At 40.2% G+C, this 19,652-nt stretch overlaps 2 protein-coding genes across 5 annotated transcripts in view; one reads left to right on the forward strand and one right to left on the reverse strand.

Annotated features, from left to right (window-relative positions):
* The first annotated feature begins 781 nt into the window (after positions 1-781).
* Positions 782-5,831, forward strand: spag6 (sperm associated antigen 6). The gene is made up of 10 exons (XM_068304581.1): positions 782-863; positions 934-1,100; positions 1,695-1,878; positions 2,026-2,231; positions 3,124-3,297; positions 3,367-3,519; positions 3,651-3,842; positions 5,205-5,321; positions 5,413-5,558; positions 5,762-5,831. Exons 1-10 carry the CDS (start codon positions 794-796, stop codon positions 5,829-5,831), a joined length of 1,479 nt encoding a protein of 492 aa, XP_068160682.1. The 5' UTR covers positions 782-793.
* A 1,636-nt stretch (positions 5,832-7,467) lies between these two features.
* pip4k2aa (phosphatidylinositol-5-phosphate 4-kinase, type II, alpha a) overlaps positions 7,468-19,652 on the reverse strand; it is a 29,474-nt gene continuing 17,289 nt past the window's right edge. For 2 of the 4 annotated variants that reach the window (XM_068344002.1, XM_068344001.1), the window contains exons 7-11: positions 15,947-16,063; positions 12,794-12,907; positions 12,368-12,608; positions 12,051-12,154; positions 7,468-11,945 (exon numbers count right to left, since the gene is read on the reverse strand). In XM_068344002.1, coding sequence (XP_068200103.1) covers positions 11,865-11,945; positions 12,051-12,154; positions 12,368-12,608; positions 12,794-12,907; positions 15,947-16,063 — 657 coding nt within the window. In that variant the 3' untranslated portion in view covers positions 7,468-11,864. The remainder of the gene's footprint in view (positions 11,946-12,050; positions 12,155-12,367; positions 12,609-12,793; positions 12,908-15,946; positions 16,064-19,652) is intronic. The other 2 variants (XM_068344003.1, XM_068344004.1) reach the window with 2 other exon arrangements.

Below are 19,652 nucleotides of genomic sequence, written 5' to 3' on the forward strand. Positions count from 1 at the left end.
AACCACACCGGTCGCTTCGGTTCGGTGTGGTTCTTCTCGAGAAGCGCACGACGCGTCGACTTCGATCCGGACGCAGAGATGGGGAAATGTCACGAGGTCTTACGCGCGAACAGGTTTCACGAGGAGCGACTGCGTCCCGAGAGGAGAGTGACTGACTGTCGTCAGAGACGATCTTCGGCAGGAGCAATCGTACATCTCTTTCCTGTCTGTTGCCACGGCAACGCACACCAACAGTTCCCATAACGCAAAACGCGCACTGCTCATTGCCATTAACAGCTTCTTCCACTTCTTTCAATTTACCTGAATGGGATGTGTTTTTGTTTGAAAGATCATTCAAACAGCGGACAGAGCGGGACTCGAACCCTCCTGCTGCGTGGAGACAGAACTCCCCAATGCGTCACCGCGCCGCCCCCCAGGAAAGACAAAAGTACAAAGAAAAACAAAGCATTAAAGAATAACAGAGGGAATATGAAAGAAAAAATCGACAGAATCCCACGGAGCAGGTCCAGATGATTTGTTCTCTTCGTGACTTCACACACTTGACTTTTGGGACCTACTTTTGTCATCAGACCAAAAATGAACCGAGAGATCATCAAAAGTATGAACTAATGAACTAACAACCACTTCGTTCAGCAGCAGCAAACTAAACCGTCTCACTCTGTTTCACTGGGTTTTTTTCCTTGTGTGTGTGTGTGTGTGTGTGTGTGTGTGTGTGTGTGTGTGTGTGTGTGTGTGTGTGTGTGTGTATGTGTGTGTGTGTGTTGCAGTTCTTCATCAGTATCAAAAATCAAGGATGCAGTTTGTGCGGACTGTCACTGACATGGCATCCCGACCACAAAACATAGACGTCCTTCAAAAAGCTGGTGAGAAACAATCTTCTTCCTTTAGCATCGACTCCCAGCGTTCACTCCCTTCCTGTCTCCTCCCCGGCAGGTGTGCTGGCCCTGCTGCGGCCCCTGATGCTGGATGTGGTCCCCAACATCCAGCAGGCGGCGGCTCAGGTTCTGGGGCACCTGGCAGACCACAGCGATGCCCTGGCTGAGGAGGTGGTGAGGGAGGACTTCCTGCCCCACCTGATCCAGTCCATGGCCTCACACAACGTCAGTAGTGTGTGTGTGTGTGTGTGTGTGTGTGTCTTTATAACTGAGAATCAGTAATAAAAAGAAATTTATACACACGTTTTAAAAATAACATATATTCTCATGTAATATATTCTCATGTAATATTTGACAAAAGTCAATTTTGTGTGGAATATATGAACACTTATAGGATTTATAATTTATTTGGCGTGAATCAATTTTCATGTTGTGAAGTCGTACTGTTGCAGCACAAGTATTGATTAGGTTAAATTAATCAGACAAAAAAATGCCCCTAATTGAATGTAACAGGTCTTTTTTCTGATATTTTAATTTATCGTAATATGAATGACTTTATATAATTAAATCCACGGTTCATGCAGATTAAATTATACAGGGAAGATGCCAGCATGCTTTAGATATTAGATTCGTTTTAAAGTAATTAATAGGAAACATTCATATATTTGATAGGAATAAAATCAATTCTTATTATTCTTAGGGTAGCTTAATCAGGTTGCTAGCATTCCAGGATACAACTGGCTCATGTCTCGTTTCTAACAGCCTCATGCTGGTTCCATTTTTACTGAGGACACTGATTTGATTTGTGTTTGCATGCAGAGGTTCTACAAGAAGACAGCAGCGTTTGTGCTGCGGGCTGTTGCAAAACACTCCCCTGAGCTGGCCAAGGCTGTGGTGACCTGTGGAGGAGTCGACGCTTTGGTGGTGTGTCTGGAGGAGATTGACCCCTGGGTGAAGGAGGCTGCTGCCTGGGCTCTAGACTGCATCGCCCGACACGATGCATGTAGGGAATGCACCGAAATCTTAGTATCTCCATAATTTCCCTCTTTTTCTAGTCATTTTACAAATTTTACTTCTTTAAATTTGTTCACATTTACATCTTCTGCCTTTACATGATTGTTTTTTTCTGCTACTTTCTGTCACTGTGCAGCATTGTCTCAGTCGGTGGTGGACGCGGGTGCCGTCCCACTGCTCGTGCAGTGCCTCTTGGAGCCTGAGATACCAATCAAACGCGTCGCAGCTTCCACCCTCAGTGATATCTGCAAACACACACCAGAGCTGGCCCAGACTGCGGTGGACAATGGTGCCATCACATGCTTGATAAAGATGATCCGGAACCCAGATGCCAAACTCAAGGTTGAACAACCATCAGATACTATAATTCATAAAAAAAACAACAAACCCCATTAGTTTAATTCATGCTGTCATGAAAATCTGAGCAGCCATTTCAGTTTAGTTTTTCTTTGCAAAATGTTCATAACGGCACTTTCATGTACCTGATAATCAATCTTAATATGGATATTACCATACATTTATAGTGAAATTCACTTTTTTATAATTTAGTCTCGTTAAAAAAATGAGGGGTTTTCTGTGATTACTATTAATATAATACATTACTTTCCAATCATATCACTATTATATTATCACATAATGTCACCAAGAGAATGAAGGAACCTATTTTAGCATGTTTGTGTAAATATTTGTAAATTACAATGCAACTAAAAAGAGATGTAAAGACAGATTAATACACTGTTTTCCTAGTCTTATATCATTCTATTTTTTTTAAACAAAGCTTGTGCCAAAAATCATTATGATGCATTACTTTATCATGACTTGGTAACAGATAAAATTGTTTCCAAATGAATTAAATAATAAAATATTAGAAATATTATTTACTATTTAGTAAAATTTGAAACATTGTCAGTTTGTAAACATTTTTTTCATAAATAGACATTGGGGTGGCATCTCTGACAAACGCCAGATTAACAGAACTGTGTAGAAAAATGTACAAATCCTGTAGACAACACAAACATACTAATGCCAAGTTTCTATAGGATTTAATATGTACCAAAGAAATAATTCTGCGAAAGCATGAAACAAAATCTTTTAAATAATAAGACTTTTATCGGCAACAACTCTAAATGTTGCAAACAAGATTTTAAAACTTTAACAAATCTCTGTCAGTTATGTGTCACAGTAGTACCAGAAAAAAAACAGTGATACAGACAAATTATGTGTCTCTGTCCAGAGGCAGATTTTTGCAGCCCTCAGTCAGATCGGCAAACACTCGGTCTCCCTGGCAGAGCTGGTGATATGGGAGGGTGTCTTCCCTGCAGGAGTGGCCTGCCTCCGAGATCCAGACGACCACGTCAAGAAGAACGCCAGCACCCTGATGAGGGAGTTGGTGAAGCACACACCACAGGTACAGCAAACACACACACACAGATTTGTATGGCTGGGCTTACAGTGCTATCGTGTTCCCCCCCCCCAGCTGTCCCAGGTGATTGTGGATTGCGGGGGTCTGGCAGCAGTGATCGACTTTCTAGGCCACGGTCGTGGACACCTGAGGCTGCCGGGGATCATGATGCTGGGATACGTGGCAGCTCATGGTGAGCAGCTCGCCATGACTGTCATTTATTCCAAGGTGTGTGTGATCATCACTCTCTCTTCTAATTGCTCAAGCAATCCCCAAACCAGGGACATCCACTCAGGTCCAATTGCAGGCTATGTTGCCTGAACTTTTCTCCCTAAGCAACATGTGCTCCATTCCTGCAGGGGTTGCTCCAGCTGTCAAAGTGTCTGTCTGAGGAACCTGAACATCACATCAAGGCAGCCACAGTCTGGTCAATCGGCCAGATAGGTCTTCACACCCCTGAGCATGCCAATGCAGTGGCCACAGCTGACTTGCTGCCCAAGTTGCTGGAACTCTCCATGGACGCCGGCAGTTCAGAGGATCTGCAGGCCAAAGTAAGGATGGTGGCCACTGGGAATGTTTGTGAGGCAACCAATAACCACAGATAAATGAAAAAAAAAAAAATTAGCTTGTTAATATTTTACGAGTTGACATACAATACACACATAACCCCCCCCTCCTCACGATTCAAACCCATAAAAATATAAACATGTCAGCATGTGTCAAAGAGGAGAAAACTGCCTGATTATATGATGAGGTCTTTGCCCGATTACTCCCAGATGACCTCTCCATTGTTAAACTAACCCACCCCTATAAAAACACACAATGACTAGAGAGAAAATGCGGTGTGCAAGTATGAAACAGCCGGGGGCAATTTGACCGGGATGGTGCCATTGGCATGCTGGAGGCGGGGGAGTTCACCAGATGAGTTGCTGGAGCTGTAAATGTTCATCATTCCTCAATAGTGTGGTTATGCAAGCCTTATATAGACAGAGGAACACCAAGAGAGTGACCACACCCTCGCTGATCATGTGTACCGAACTAGAATTTAGATTTGTTGCATCACAGAAACAAGTTCAGACCAGTTGATCTATACATGCCAACACAATAAGAACAGACTAAACTGTCGTGAAGCATGATGCTCTAAATCGGTTCTCTACTGCTGGAGTGCTACACAGTCTCTGTAGTAAAATGGCTTCATACTTTTAGACTCACCTGCAAAGATGTGTCAGTGCATGAGGAGGACAACCGCTGTAACACTGCTGGTGGGGAACACAGTAGTTACAGACTGTGTGAAATATTCTATACTGTACAGTAATCCCTTGTTTATTCGCACTTCAAGATGCACAGCTTCACTACATTGCGGATTTTTAGTAGGTAGTCATGTGATACCTTAAGTGTATGCTATTGGCTGACTGCATCCATGTGTGCCTGGGTCCTGCCCGGAGTTTCTTCCTCACCACCGTCGCTCATGCTTGCTCTGGAGGGCATTATTAATTTTCTATCTGTAAAGCACTTTGAAATGTCTTCAGATATGATTGAGCGCTAAATAAATGTTGATTGATTGATTGATTGCACTGCGTTCCGACTCATCGTTCCTCCTGTGAATTTTCTTTAATACAAAAGTGCTTTAAACAGTCGGTAAGAGTGTGAGAAAAGGTAATATAGATAGAAGGTGGTTTAATATCAGTATGGGGAAGGTTCATAAATGTTTAGATTAGTGTAAATAATAAAATAAGTAGTTCGTCGCTATATCGCGGAATTTCACAGGTGGTCATGGAACACATTAACCGCGAGTAATGAGGGATTACTGTATTCCAGTTGTGTCGTGAGAGAAATTTATTGTGCTCATGCTGTATGTTCATGTTTTAACCATTATAGTGCATTATCAGCAGGTTCACGCTTGTTCTTTTCAGTGTAAGAAAGCTTTAAAAAGCATCCTCCAGAAGTGCACCAACCTGTCCTGTTTGGAGCCCCTCCTGTTTGACTCTTCGAATAACATCCTCCTACATGTACTCGGCCAGTTTAGCAAGGCGAGTTAGACAACCTACAACTACATATTCGAAACCTGCCCAGTTTTTGAATATGAGTTTTCATGTTCATGTCTCCTCCTTCTCCCTGAAGTTGCTACCTCATGAAAGTAAAGCTCGCCGTCGGTTTGTGACCAGTGGGGGACTGAAGAAAGTGCAGGAGATCCAGGCTGAGCCCGGCTCAGTTATGCAGGAACATATTGACGCCATCAATGACTGCTTCCCTGAGGAGATAGTAAGGTGTGTTTCTCTTGCCAATAAAAGCTTGTGCAAAACCATAACCATTATTCTAGGTTTTATTGCCAAAATTGAAATTACGTGAGAGACAACTCTACAAAAAACACAAACTGATTTTAGTTTGTTAAAAGCTTCTTTATAAAGCAGCTTATGTGGCCAACCTGAATGATGTTGTTTTATTTTGATTGTGTGGGTTTTTTTTTCAGGTACTACTCCCCCGGGTACTCAGAAGTTTTACTGGAACGGTTGGACAAGTATCAGCCAGTCAAATATTAACATAGAGGTGTACTGTTAAGATGCCTGCATACTGAAATTTATGAACGGCAGCTTTTCATTCTTTCATGTTATATTACTGTGTAATATGACATACAAAAAGTGTACATACCAATATTGTTGAAGAAAAATAAAACCTGTACTTTCCTACCCTCATTGTTGACAGTAGTTTACACAACCAGTGTCAGGGAGACATTTATGGCCTATACAGAGAGGTCAAAGGTCAGATTCAACAAATCACTAACAACCCTGGAGGTGACGGACTATTAGCGTGTTACTTTAGGACAGGTGGAAATGAACTTGTGCCACTTTATTAACGAGCAGAATCTCTCACGCGTATGCAAACCCATTCACATCTCCGTGTTTTATTACAAACCGATAAAATGTGTCCGAAGGTGGGATCGACTGGCCTCCTTCCGATCGTGCAGGTTTGTAGGGTTCAGATCGCCACCTGGCGGCCGCGAGGCGTCACTGCGGCTCAGCTGTGCGCGTTAGTGCGCAGCAGCTGCAGCTCACATGGCGGAGCCGCTCTTTGTTTATTGTTTGCCTGGTCGACTCTCCTGGTTTCTCCACATCGTGAGCCTTCTTCCCACGTCGTGGCGGTGATCTGGCTCCAGCCTCCACTTCCTCCTCCTCCGTTTTAAGAAATCCAATTTTGATCGTCTATGCAAATGTTAAAATGCAAAATGTAAAAATGGTTCAATGAATATGATTTCAGTTTCATTTGCCGACTTGCATACTAATAGCCTAAATAAGACTAAGTTGGCATTTAAAAAAAAAAAAAGCGTATAATATTTTTCCTTCAGATCTATATCAATTATAGACAACACGGAATCGAAAACACGACCCACGTATTTTCTCTTACTAAATCCTGCAGGATGCCTCGGTATTTAACTATGGTTGTATCACTTCTCTACTACAAAATTAACAAACGGCAAATTCAGTTTTATTCTCGCTTTGTTGTTACTAAATGAAAATGTGAAAATCCAACGCAAAAACGTAATTATTAAGGAGAAATCTTAAAAAACGTTTCATTCACTGTGCTTCATTGCTAATGCAGACATCCCGTGTGGTGTTTATGATAAGGACCAAAATGTTGAGAATAAAACGGATAAAAATGTGTCCGTACTTTTGACACCTTTTTGAAGCCAAATGTTTGGAGATAAAAATCAAAGTTAATATATTTCAATCAAATGCGCTAAAAAATAAAAAAATAAAAAAAGAACGAATGACGGTATTAAGGTAGATCTACAAAAAATACATATTTATTTAGAACACGCAGACCGTATATCTTCATGTAAACCGTATTTTACAGCTTCCACTGTGAAGCTGTTAAAAACAGACCCATTTAAACGGTCTTTAACAAAAATGATGTAAATTATGACAATTTTGGCATTATGGTCACTTTACTCAGCATGGATACAGTTTTAATATTTCCTTTGTTCCAGCGGCCCCAAATTTATGTAACCTAAGTGCCATGAAAACACCCAGCTGAGCTTTTGTTTCATCAATCGGACCATCCAGTTACCAACAATACATTAGCCCCCCCACACCCGAAATCTCACTATTTCGTTACCTTTCTTTTTTGTGTGAATATATTTAAAAATACAACAGAAGATAAATTTAAACAAAGTTGAAATGTATTGACTTTAACGAGATGCGACTAAACAGGGGTTCATAATTACAGAGAATAAGAGTTTAAAAATGCATGTAGCTTCCTCAGACAGAACAATAACAAAAACCCCCCCCCCACTGCTTCAACAAACTGATAATTATACCACACAGTGATCATTTAGCTTAAATGATCTCTGATCTAAAAAAAAGATTCTCTCCCTCAGCGGAGAAAAAGCAGTTTGAAAATGAAAGTTTCCATTTAATAATTGAGAAATTAAAGAGGAAAAAAAACCCCAGAAGTAGACTGAGTTAAGCAGAACAAGTGCTTTAATTGGGTTTAGTGAATGCTCATGGAATGGAGTGTATTATCACCATCATCATTAAATGTGAAGAACAGTAAACATACATTAACATTTTGGCCTCTTTGCCACTGAAGGAGAACTCACTAACTTGTCAGACAGCAATAAACAAAAAACACACTCACGCATCCACAGTATTGCTTCGACCAATGGGAAGCCTTTTCGGTTGTTTGAAAGTAGCTCTTGTGAAGCCCTGTGAACACTCATGAGCAGTTCCTTGGTTTGACTTCTGCATGCAAATTCCAAATTATGTAAATACTAAAAATACTTTTTTAAATCCACAAATATTTGTCAATTTCCAATTATAGCAAAAGTAGAATTTTCCAGCTCTGTAGGTTTATTACGGTCAAATTTCCCATAATGCCTGATAAACAACTTGAACACAAGCGTTTTTTACCAGACATGTTGACGAATAAACAATATGCACTTTGCTCCATCTCCAAGTACACAAAAAATATATAATTTCAAGGACAGACATATTACACTATACACCATGTTCTTTAAGCTCATGTGGGGTAGTTCTGACTGACAGACACTTTTGGCATATTAACAAAATTAATGGTGGAGGAGTTCATTCACAGGAAGAGACACAAAAGCGAGGAGTGATTTCATGGCAAAGCAGCAGAGCAAAAGTGTTATTATCTTTCATCTGCATCTGTTAAAGTCTGGCATCATCTCCATTTTCCTCATGAGATCCACAGGAAATATTCTCCATAAAAAAAATAAGAAATAAAATAAAAACTCATGCTCCCAGCAAACGTAGCTGTTTCTACTCCTTCATGTCTGACTGTGATGGAGCCAACAGGACCAAACAGAGCAAAGCAGAGACACAACCGTTTCCTCATTCCTGGCTTTGGTTATGACACAGAATGAGCTGAAGCAGAAGAAATGAAGCAGGCCATTAACAGTGAGGGGACACAAACACAGAAGCAGGAGCATCTATCAGGCTATCCCTCATAACACCTGCATGTTATGAGGGAAAGCCTCCCTCATAACATGCAGGTGAACTGGGTTTAACTACACAGAAGACAGCAAGGAGGTGAAGGAAGCACAAGAGCTTATTAACCAGTTTTGGAAATGAAGTGACGGTATGTGAAATATTGGACAAATGCTTTAGAATACAAAACAGAAAATCACATTAATCAGATGGGACTGTGTTTGCAGTGTGTAAATGTGATCAAGATGCTGACAGATTCCTGAGGTGGGGGAAAGCCATCAGATATTGAGGATGAGCACGACAAAACACAATCACGACACGCGCACTTTGCACAAAGCACTTCCACACATGCACGCACGCGCACGCACACATTCTTTACATGTTTTTTATCAAGGCAGGACCAGCGTGAAACAAATGAAGGATTAATATCAGGAGTCGCCGCCTCGCTCTGAAGACAGGGATGCCTTTACACAGAATAATCAGAATGATGGATTTTGATTGTGCAGAACGGAAACCGCTCCACCAAAGTCAAGACAGCAACTTTTTTTTTTTTTTTTTTTTTAATTGGTTAGAACAATCATTAGCACGGTTTTGTTGAACTGACCAAACTATGTGAATAAATCTAAACTCAGAGGTGCCTAGGTAGAAAGAGGCCGACCAGGGTGTGAAATAATGCGAGTCAAAGTAAACACCCCATTATTAAAATAATCTTTTACAATTGTTTAAAAAAAAGATTACAAAATATAAAATTAAATAATTTTGGAGTATAAAGGCACACATCTTGCACAGTGTATACAATGAAAATGGTTATTCAAAGCATGTTAGAAACGGTTTTACACTCACAAATGTGGTTAAAGTGTGGGGACACAATGAGAACCTGAACAGCCAAACAACACAGATAGGAGAAGAGGGAAATCAAGTCTTGTGACATGCAAATCTTTTTTTTTTTGTTGAGTACATCTAGAGTAACTACTTTAGAAATTTGAGCAGTATCATTCTTCATTTACCACAACACCATCATTCCTAAGGGTGGCTCCTTTTTTCCCCCCCAAACACAACTTTACATTTATGACTAAAATCCAATGTAAAAATATAATGTGAATATAATCTATGATATTTAAACAAAGTTTTGTGATGGAAGCTTTTTGCATGGATTAGAATAGTAAACAAGAACATCTTTACTAATATAGCTTGGTTATCCAGAAGAGATACACAACGTCAAAGCAGAACAGCTTCTCTCATGTACAAACGAGAATATTGCATTTCCCTTTTTAAGACCAAGTCGACTAAACTGGGATCATATTCGTAACATTTGGTTCCTTTCCTCTTGTGCAAAATATACAAAACATACTCAAACAGAAAAAATTACCACAATTCTTAAAAATTGCCAAATCCAGACACAGATAAACAGTATGTAAAAAACAAACGACCATTACAACACGAACAAGGATTAATAACAGACTAGAATAACAGATTAGAGAAGAGAACAATGATGTTAATGACTTAACAATGTCTATCTTTACATCTGTAGCTAGTCCTCCCAACCGCCTTCCACCCTTTTCTTTTCTCACAATCCTTTACAACTTTTGAACACTGACACACACACACACACACACACACACACACACACACACACACACACCGCCCACATGATTGCGTGTGTGCTGGTACGATGCTAGAGGTAAACAGTCTTCTGTCTGCTCTGAATACACAAGTACAGTCACGCTGTTGCCTGCTTCCAAAAGCCCCCACAGAACACACTGAAAAAGGATCGGAAAGGTTAGTTTACCAAAGCCTAGTAAACACAACTAGTCCTCTTTTCCCATCAAATATTGCAGTAAATTGTTCCCAACCAATCTGGAGAGAAAAAAGGTGCCCACAGGTAAGACATGACTGAGACAGAATTTGTCGGGATGTCTTCAACGACTGCAACGTAATCCACAGTTGTTCCTCTTTGTCGCAGAGCACTGTAACGGAACAAGAACTCCTCTGACAACAAATAAAAGTGCATCATTTTTGATTTTACTCATAAGGTGCTCATGGCAACACAAAATTAGGATTCATGTTTCAATGGAACACCCTAATTCTAAATCTATAATAAGGATTCACTTTTGATCACCAGCCACACAAGACTCTGGGTGATCCCCCTGCTATGGGAACAGAAACCAGGTCCTACACCACAATGCCCAAAGAATTCAGTCCCACCTGTTCTGGTGTGAAGATACATGTCTTTCCCTTCAATCACTGCGCATCACAAACAAGCAATAGAGCTAAAGCGCCAGAAAACACTGTCTCCACTAGTGCTGGAAACAAGCACGATGATTTACTGCAATAAGTGAACGCATCTCAGCCGAAGAGAAGTGCTTGAACCAGGAACTTGTGCACGTAGGAACAAAAGGGGGCCGGCATCTAAAGAATGAATGACATAAAAGGAACCCAAATAAGAAGATCTATTTGGCTGATGATGTATATAGGAATTGGGTGGGTGTCTGGCTGTTAACCTATTGGAAGACTGCTTCCTACTTCCTGAAATAAAGGAATTGCATTATGTGAGTCTCATCCTCATCATTCTCATTGCATGTTATGTGTGCAAGAGGGACCTCACTTAATGCTGCAATCTGAACTCTCCCCTTGACCTTACACGTTTTACATGTTCATGAAACATCACGAAGGAAAAACAAATATAAACATAAAAAAAAAACAAAAAAACAAAAAAAACAAATGCACAGGTCTGGATGTTGTAACAGAGGCAATATAAAAAGAAAGTTATATTCCCACATAATTCACAAAGACAAAACAAATTTTATCTATATAAAAAAAACCTTATGACTTAGACGCTTGTTGTCAACACCCTTTTCATCCAAAGTAACATATGAACAAAAGTCAACAGAGGAGAGGTTAAATGTAAACGAACAATGTTTTTTAAGCTGTAGAGCATGGCACCTCACTCACGAGAGACAAACAGGGAGGGATGAGGAGAATGGTTGAGGGAGAGTTATACAAAACCATCACAGCACCTTATTAACTCAACTTCTAAATGTTTTTTTTTTTTCAGTCACTTCTATTCCTCAGCCCACTCCCCCCCACTGTAATCTGTGCCTCTGTGTCCCGTGTCGCTCCTGGAGGCTATGACAGGATATTGGCGATGAAATCGTAAAACCTCTTGGAGTACTGCTCTGGGTTCACTGTGGAGATTTCAGCTCCGGCCTGTAGGGCGACACAGACAACATGATCATATTGTGAATCCCCAATCAATATTTTTCATGTCACTGTATTTTAATAGTTGAAAAGCTGTGGTATGTAACTGCATACCCCATGTTTGACAGTCTTGGCAGCATGGGCTGCTTTCTTCTTGGCATCATAGTGCTGAAGGATGTCAATGATGGCCATGAAGTACACCTCCTTCCTGGGAGCGGCTGCAGTGTAAAACAAAGTCACGCTTGATGCATTTGTACAATATCCAACCGGGGAAGTCTCATTGTAAAGAAAGAGTTAAGTCTTTGAGACATTTTTGACAGCTAGAATACCTGCATAGCCAGTAGAGGGAGCTCTTGGATCGGTATGTGTGATTTAGTGTTAAATACTTTCACAAATACTTCTCACCAGCTTATAAAATATGTTTGACTCACTTTCATTGCTTTTGATGGCGTACACATCAATGGCGGGATCAAACTCTCCAGGAGACAGAGGCTTGTTGCTGTCGAGGGTGTTACTGGGGCTGTCAGGGGGTGTTCCAATGCCCCCTCCGTCACTTTCACCCTCCTCCTCAGCCTCATTGTCCTCGCTCTCCACATCTTCCTGCTCGGCTCGTTCTACATCATGAATCCCCACCAGCAGGCTGTAGTCCATGAGCTTCAGCAAGGCGAGGAACTGAAGATGATGGGAGAAGGTAGAAGAAGAGAGGAAATAAAAAACAATGAGTTGAAAGAGTAAAGCTGGAGAAAGAAGACATATTAACACATAAAAAAACAGGTGACATAGGGAAGGGAGGGCTCTTTTGTCTAATTTACAGCAAGATTTTCAACCAAAAAATAAGTAAAAATAAAGACACATACCTCCACATCTTTCCTGAGCTTTTCCAGGAACATTTTCTTGTTCTCCTCGTCGATGCAGATCTTCTGCCCATCATTGATGAAGTCATTGTCCTTGTAGGTGGGCAGCTCCTTGGCCTGCCCATCAGTTTAGGAGATTAGCAACCAAATGAACAACAAACAAAACCACAAAGCAGACTGTTCAAACCTGAAGGGTGTGGTAATGTAGGCAGACCTGGGCAAAAATGACAGACGTCTGGTGCTCATATCAAGTGGGAAATTTTGTTATGATAAGATAGTGTCTGTCAATTTCACTAAGTCCAATCACAAACTTTGTGTCGTTAAATATTTAAAAAAAAATTGAGAAGAAAAGAGAGGTTACTGAAATGAGTAACACCAGCATCAGAGTCCATCATCCTTTTCCCTCAGAACAACGAAAAAAACATCAAGAAATGAATATACTGTACTTACTGTTTAGACAGGACTGAATGACAGCACATAGCTACACTTTTTCAACTATAAAAAGGGGAGTTTCAAAATGCATGATGGCAAAGGTTAATCCTTATCTTAAAGATTAGTCATGTCAGCAGTGTGTTTGATTATATCTGCCTCACGACGCAATCCAGCATGTTGAAACACTCCTCTGACACAAAGCGTTCAGCCTGTGGTTTGTTAGATAAGCCTGTCTGATTCAACCAAACACAACTTAACATTTCTGGTAAAAACAAATTGGAAAAAGAGCAGGCAGTCTGTTCAAACCAAGGCGGGCCTTCATTCAAGCTACATGATTAGACTGTTCCAAACAGTTCATGCAACATGCTGACAGCAGGGCACAGATCCATCTGATGCATTGGTTCATATACTTCCCTACTTTATTTATGGTGAAATTACTTTATTTCTCATCAGCACAGAATACAAAGCATTTTGCATGTTGGTGCTTGGGCAGATTTTTTAAATGCATCTGGTAGATCCACACTCGTTTTGTCTAGACAAAACACAACACATCCAGGTCCTTGGCACTGGGATGGTCACCTAATAGCATCACCTCTCTGTGAGAAATTATATCAGCATTGTCTGGTGTCTCCAAAACCACACTGCTCTGCACCTGATAAACCTTTTCCTCTATAAAGTCAGCATGGGGTGGTTTTGTGACAGATTCCCACTATTCAGCCTACGAGCAGAAGGAAGGTGTTTCTTAATTAAGTGTCTTTCCACTGGGATTCATTTCCTTGAAAACTTGCAGGCCTGCCAGCAGCCTGTAGGGGGAGGAGGTGTTATGTGAGGAGGGATAGTGATTTAGTTCTGAGTCACTGAGGGAAAAATAGAGCAGGAAATGTGGCAACAGGGTAGCAGCAGCAGCAGCTGAGCTACTACGATGTTTCTACGCCAGCAGAAGAGCAGCAACACAACAGCACTTTGTAGCACTAAAATAAGCTGAACAGCACACTGATTGACAGACAGACACACAGATCAGACTTTACATCAACGAGGACAGGAATACGGATCACAAGTTATGACATTAGAGCACATATATAAACAGACATAGACCTCCTGATTGCACTAAATATGGGATATGCGATTGACTAGACTGTGACAAAAACTTAACAAGGATGCAAAATCAGGTCGACTGCAAAGCGACTGGAATAATTTCGCAGGCCTGCTGCCTAAACCGCCTCAAATCTTACATTCATCCATCTTTCTACACTTGTTTTCAGCTGTCATTTATTTCCATGCCATACATTCTCAGGCTCTCTAAGCACCTCATTACATCTTATGCCTTCTCACAATCTGGCATGATATTGATGTTTTCCTATTACAATGACTGCAATGACAAGAGAGAATCTCCGGTGTATAATACATTGAGGTAATAAGTAGGAAAACAAAGATAAATTACAAGCAGACAACAAAGCTAGGTTGTTGATGAGCCGTGTAAAGCCGTGTCCTTAAAACCCATTTATTTTTGGTTTCCCATCAGCTGGTTGGAAAATGGATCTTGGTGGTTGTTTATATCTTTTGCTTTGTGGCCAACAGTGGGGCATTCCAAGACCCTAGCAGCTATATTCTTACTGATGTCACTGGTTAGGTTTTTACCTTGGTGACATGCAGTCTAACAAGTTGCAAAATATTTTGTTTGAGGTGTAAATCATTGTTTAAAAAAGGTGTCAGTTAGTTAAAACTTAATTAATGTAGAATTAACCTCCAATTACAAGTGAATGAAAATAATCAAGCACCCAGTGAGTTTATTTAGCATTGACTACAGCTTGCTCACGCCCCTATTAACTACTGTTTCCTCTATACTGGACATCGAATATCTAAAGCATGACATTATGCCTTTAATTACTGAAATAGGTTTAGTATCAACATGGAATTAACCCCAATGTAAAACTAGAATTAGACAAGAGATCAAATGAAACCAAAGTGATTGTAGGGCATATAAAACACTTATATTTGAAGTGTGTAGTTAATAAAAACATTGATGAGTCACTTTGACCTTGGTTAACATTACATGTGTATTCCTCACAGCTGTAAAAACAAACATCCAAAAGAGAATGACTCATCCTAAGACTAGCTGTATACTAATGCCTCAAGAACCTGTTCATCAGCCGTCAAAAATATATTATTTCACAAAACTAAGGTTGTTGTAGCGTGTGTGACACAGAGCAAAATCTTATCTGCATTATCTTAAGCTTCTAAAAACTATTTTATGGAGGACAAATAATCAAGATGTTTACTCATCTCCCGCAAAACATCAGAACATAAAATGATGCTATAATAATTTTAGTTAAATATATCAACAAACAAGTAACAAATACATATGTTGATTCCAAACCTTTGTTACTAATTTTTTTTTGTGACCATGCAGTGTCTTCATGCTGTAGCATCAACTCAATCTGTTCTTGCTCTTCTGGGTTTCAGATACATGGTGCCACTGGGTGAATGGAACAAAAACAAAAAACTGTCTGGCAAAACTAAAACCAAACTGGCTGACAAGTTGAGCAAAAGGTGATCATGAATGGATGACACTTGTGCAAAATATGGCCTTGAAACAACAGCGTCAGTTTGAAGAAGACGAGTGAGAATGCTTGACCGTTAAAGAAAAAAAAAGAAAGAACAAAAACAGCAAAATAAGATTGTTTCAATAGATCATGCCTGATATATGAGCCCTGGTTCTCTTACATCTCTTACGTGTTTCATGGCGCAGTAAAAGCGCGTGGCAATCCGCAGTGTTTGCAGCCTTTGCTGAACATTACCAGATTTGGGCCGCGGGGGCACATCTTCTGGTTGGGGCGGCTGCTAGAAAAGGGGGAGCGAGGCAGGGGCGGTAGGGGTGGAGGAGAGGAGAGAAGAAGGGAGAGAGGAAGGGAGGAAGGAAGTTGGAAGCACAGGCAAAGTGTTTAAAATGTAACAGAACACAGTTGTTTTTTTTTAACTGGTAGAGGGTTGGAAAGGGCATAGGCGCGAAAGAAAGGCACAGTCCAGTGTAGACGTTTAGAACTCTCATTTCTTTAAAACAGAAGAAGGCAGGAAGAGTTTTGGTTTCCAAACAGGTTCATCCAATGATGATATAAATATGGAAAGATTTTGCTGTTCAACTATTTCAGTGTTATTAGTTTCACTAATCAATATGACGTTATCTTGAACTGTTGAAATGCACATTTGGGTACGTCTGACTCTGGAGTGCAAGCACTTCTTGGTTTAAACACCTGTCAGGGGGAAGGGAGTAGCTGGCAGGGCTGTTCTCGGGAGGCTAGCAGAAGGAACTACAAAGGGCAAGGAAAAATCTGTCAGGTAATTTGCATTCTCTGAACCTGTATTCTGCCAAGAATTTATTCAGATGCGGTATTTTTTTTTTTCCCCCCACTTTTTTTGGGCTTTCAATTACTGCATAAGGGGCTGCTAATAAAAACACAGGGCGGTTCACTAAGTCATTCCGACACTTCAAAGCCATGCACTCCCACCAGAGCTACCATTCGGTGCTGGCATGCGGAAAGACAGTCATAAAAACAATAGGACGAGTGCATGAGATAGCTAATGAGCAGTGAAGACAAATGGTATTCCACAGACCAAGAGAAAAAAAAAATCAATCTAATTATAAGCAAACAAAACCTTGATAGCTTCCAGGTAACAGAACAAATAACAGAAAAAAAACGTTTAATGCATTTGAATTTAAGTCATGAGCTAGTGTTTGCAACAGTAGCTTGTGGTTAACCACAAATGGAGCTAAGTAAAATATATAAACGTGTATGATTTGATGAATCTAAGTTGATCTCATTCATGTAGTCCAGGCTCTAGACAAGCTCAATTGAGAGTAAAATAAAAATTGAACACTCAAAGCCTTAAAATGCCCACTTGGGAAAGGACAGTACATAAAAGTTGTCATCAGAATCCTGAAACAGCAGCTCCAAGAACAGCAATATTTACTCCATGAAAAGAAAAATGCATGTCATATGTGGCAGAACGGAACATGTTGACAATATGCAACAGAATAAGGCTGGTGTTCATACACATCGAAATGTGTGAGGAATAATGTAACTTCAAAATAGATGCAGAAAAACATTATATTCCATGCAGACGCATGCATGAAAGGGAGACGGTCATGCAGTTAGGAGAGAACCTTGCCGTGCTTGTTGTTTGTGTGTGTGTATTGTGTATGAAAGTTTTTGTTTTTCAGATACAAACACGGTATTTTCTTAAAAAAAAAAGAAAAAAAGAAAAAAAAAAGGACAAAACCCCCTTTCTACATAGTTTCATGTGTTACACCCCTTTCCTAAACTTACTGGTTGACTGAAGTTTGTGTATGCGTTTGTGCCCATATCTTTGTATAAAACCACAACAGAATTGTAAGTCGCAAACACATGTATTGATAGCCACAGCAAACTATTAGTAACTGCAGGTCAATGTGGAAAATATGTTTCATGTGATGAAACCAGCATGTCTCTGGTCAGATCCATGTCTCAGTCTTAATTGTATCTGAGACTTCACTGATTCTTAATGTCACTAGACTGCAAAGGATGCTTCACATACAGCTGAGCTGCAGATAAAGAGAGGTCACACAGTTGGGCTCACATCCATATCAAGTCCTCACTTGAATTGTTTTCACACTCATTTTAACCCCTCACTTTGAGCCTTATTTCTTCTTCCATTTGAAATGGACTATGTTTAGTGCAGGGATTCCCTGAAGTCCTCCACGCCTCATTAAATCATGCCCTGTGGTTAAGTCCCTGTAAAACCTCCAGTGGAAAGTTCAAACCCCTCTGGGTCAAAGATTTGCACATCTCATAGGAAAACCCTAGTCAGCTGAGGCTTTGCAACATGTGGAGACATGATACTTTAGATAAACATCGACTTCCAATACTGCACATCTGACAGGTCAAACGAACAGCTCTTTAAAGTCACGGTGTCCAAGGACACTGCCACAGCCTGTCACTCAAAAATAAATAACATAAATAAATCATACTGTCTATTTGTAGATCATGTTTTATAGAGACAATAACATCTTAGCAGAGCACACGGAACCATTGTGTCCTAAGCAATTTAATAACACACTCTATAAGAGGCAACTGTGTTCAAACGGCCAAGTGTTAAAACCCCAAATAACCAGTGTCCTACAAAAAGCAACACTTCAATCGCTGCTGACACACCAACACCCACACACACTTCAGTCTCATACAACACTACACAGAACACACATCATACACAGGACTGCTCAAAACTGTGAGACGTCTGAGTGAATAAAACTCTAACCCTAACACATACCCAGACACACACAACCCTCAATCTTTCACACACAGACAGCAAGCAGGGAAACTAATGGAACAGCAGAAGCGAGGTTAGAGGGGATGAAGCAAATTAAACAGACATAAATAGCGTGCAGGGGCTAGAAAGGGAATGTTGTGATGAAGTAGGTGCTGACTGAAGGAGATGGATGTTTGCTACTGTCATCCCCATACAACTCGTGTTGGCTGGGTCATTTGGGTGATGACAAGAAGCCTAGAAGCTGTGCTGGTTATTGAAACCACTGGAAACAGTTTACTTCCTGTCATTTTTGTAATGGTTTGTTTAATAGGCAGTAGATTCAACCAGAATAACCGAAACATTTCATAACATGATACTGACGTGTGAATTACCTGAAGGAGTTTACGGAATGCATTTCATATTTAAAAAAAAATAAAATAAAAATATATAGCCCAATTCTTAACACAAACACAAAATCCAAAGCGAGGTGACACAAGTGTAGCGTCCACCTGTTCAGTCCACACCGCTTGTGACCTACACCGTCATTAAAACCAGCTGTCGACTCCACTAACAAACCTCCTAATGCGCTTGCGAGGACAACTGCTTGTCGAGTCGATGAAAATAGTTTTCAAACAAACCACATGAAAGGTAGCAGCAGAAAAAAAATGTCCTGGCTCGTGTTAATTGATTTGTTTTTTTTAATTCCACTACTGTGCATTGACATGCAATAAAGTTCTGTCAGCATGGATTAATATACTTGTAGCCAGGGGTTAAAGGTGGCAGGAATGATGATTTGGCACCTTACATAAATAAATAAATAATCAGTTTGACAGTTTAACAACTAATGATGTCACGCCTGTTCATGCTTTGGTTATTTTAATACTGTAGTTTACTAAAAGCAGGAGCTGCATCATTGTTGGAATAATAAAAAAATGTGTTCCAGCAATGCAGATCCATAATAATATAAAACATTTTTAAAAAGAAGATACTTATTCAATCATTGATTTTATAACAGACAGGGATAAAGTTTTATCTGAGTACAGGCTGGTCCTTGCAAATACATCTGAATTTATAGCTTCCTCAATGTAAACACTTTAACCCCTGTCTGAAAAGCATCAGTACTGATAAACACACGAGGGACCAGTGT

The sequence above is a fragment of the Antennarius striatus genome, chromosome 20 (genome assembly GCF_040054535.1).
Source record: "Antennarius striatus isolate MH-2024 chromosome 20, ASM4005453v1, whole genome shotgun sequence".
NCBI classification, from domain to species: domain Eukaryota; kingdom Metazoa; phylum Chordata; class Actinopteri; order Lophiiformes; family Antennariidae; genus Antennarius; species Antennarius striatus.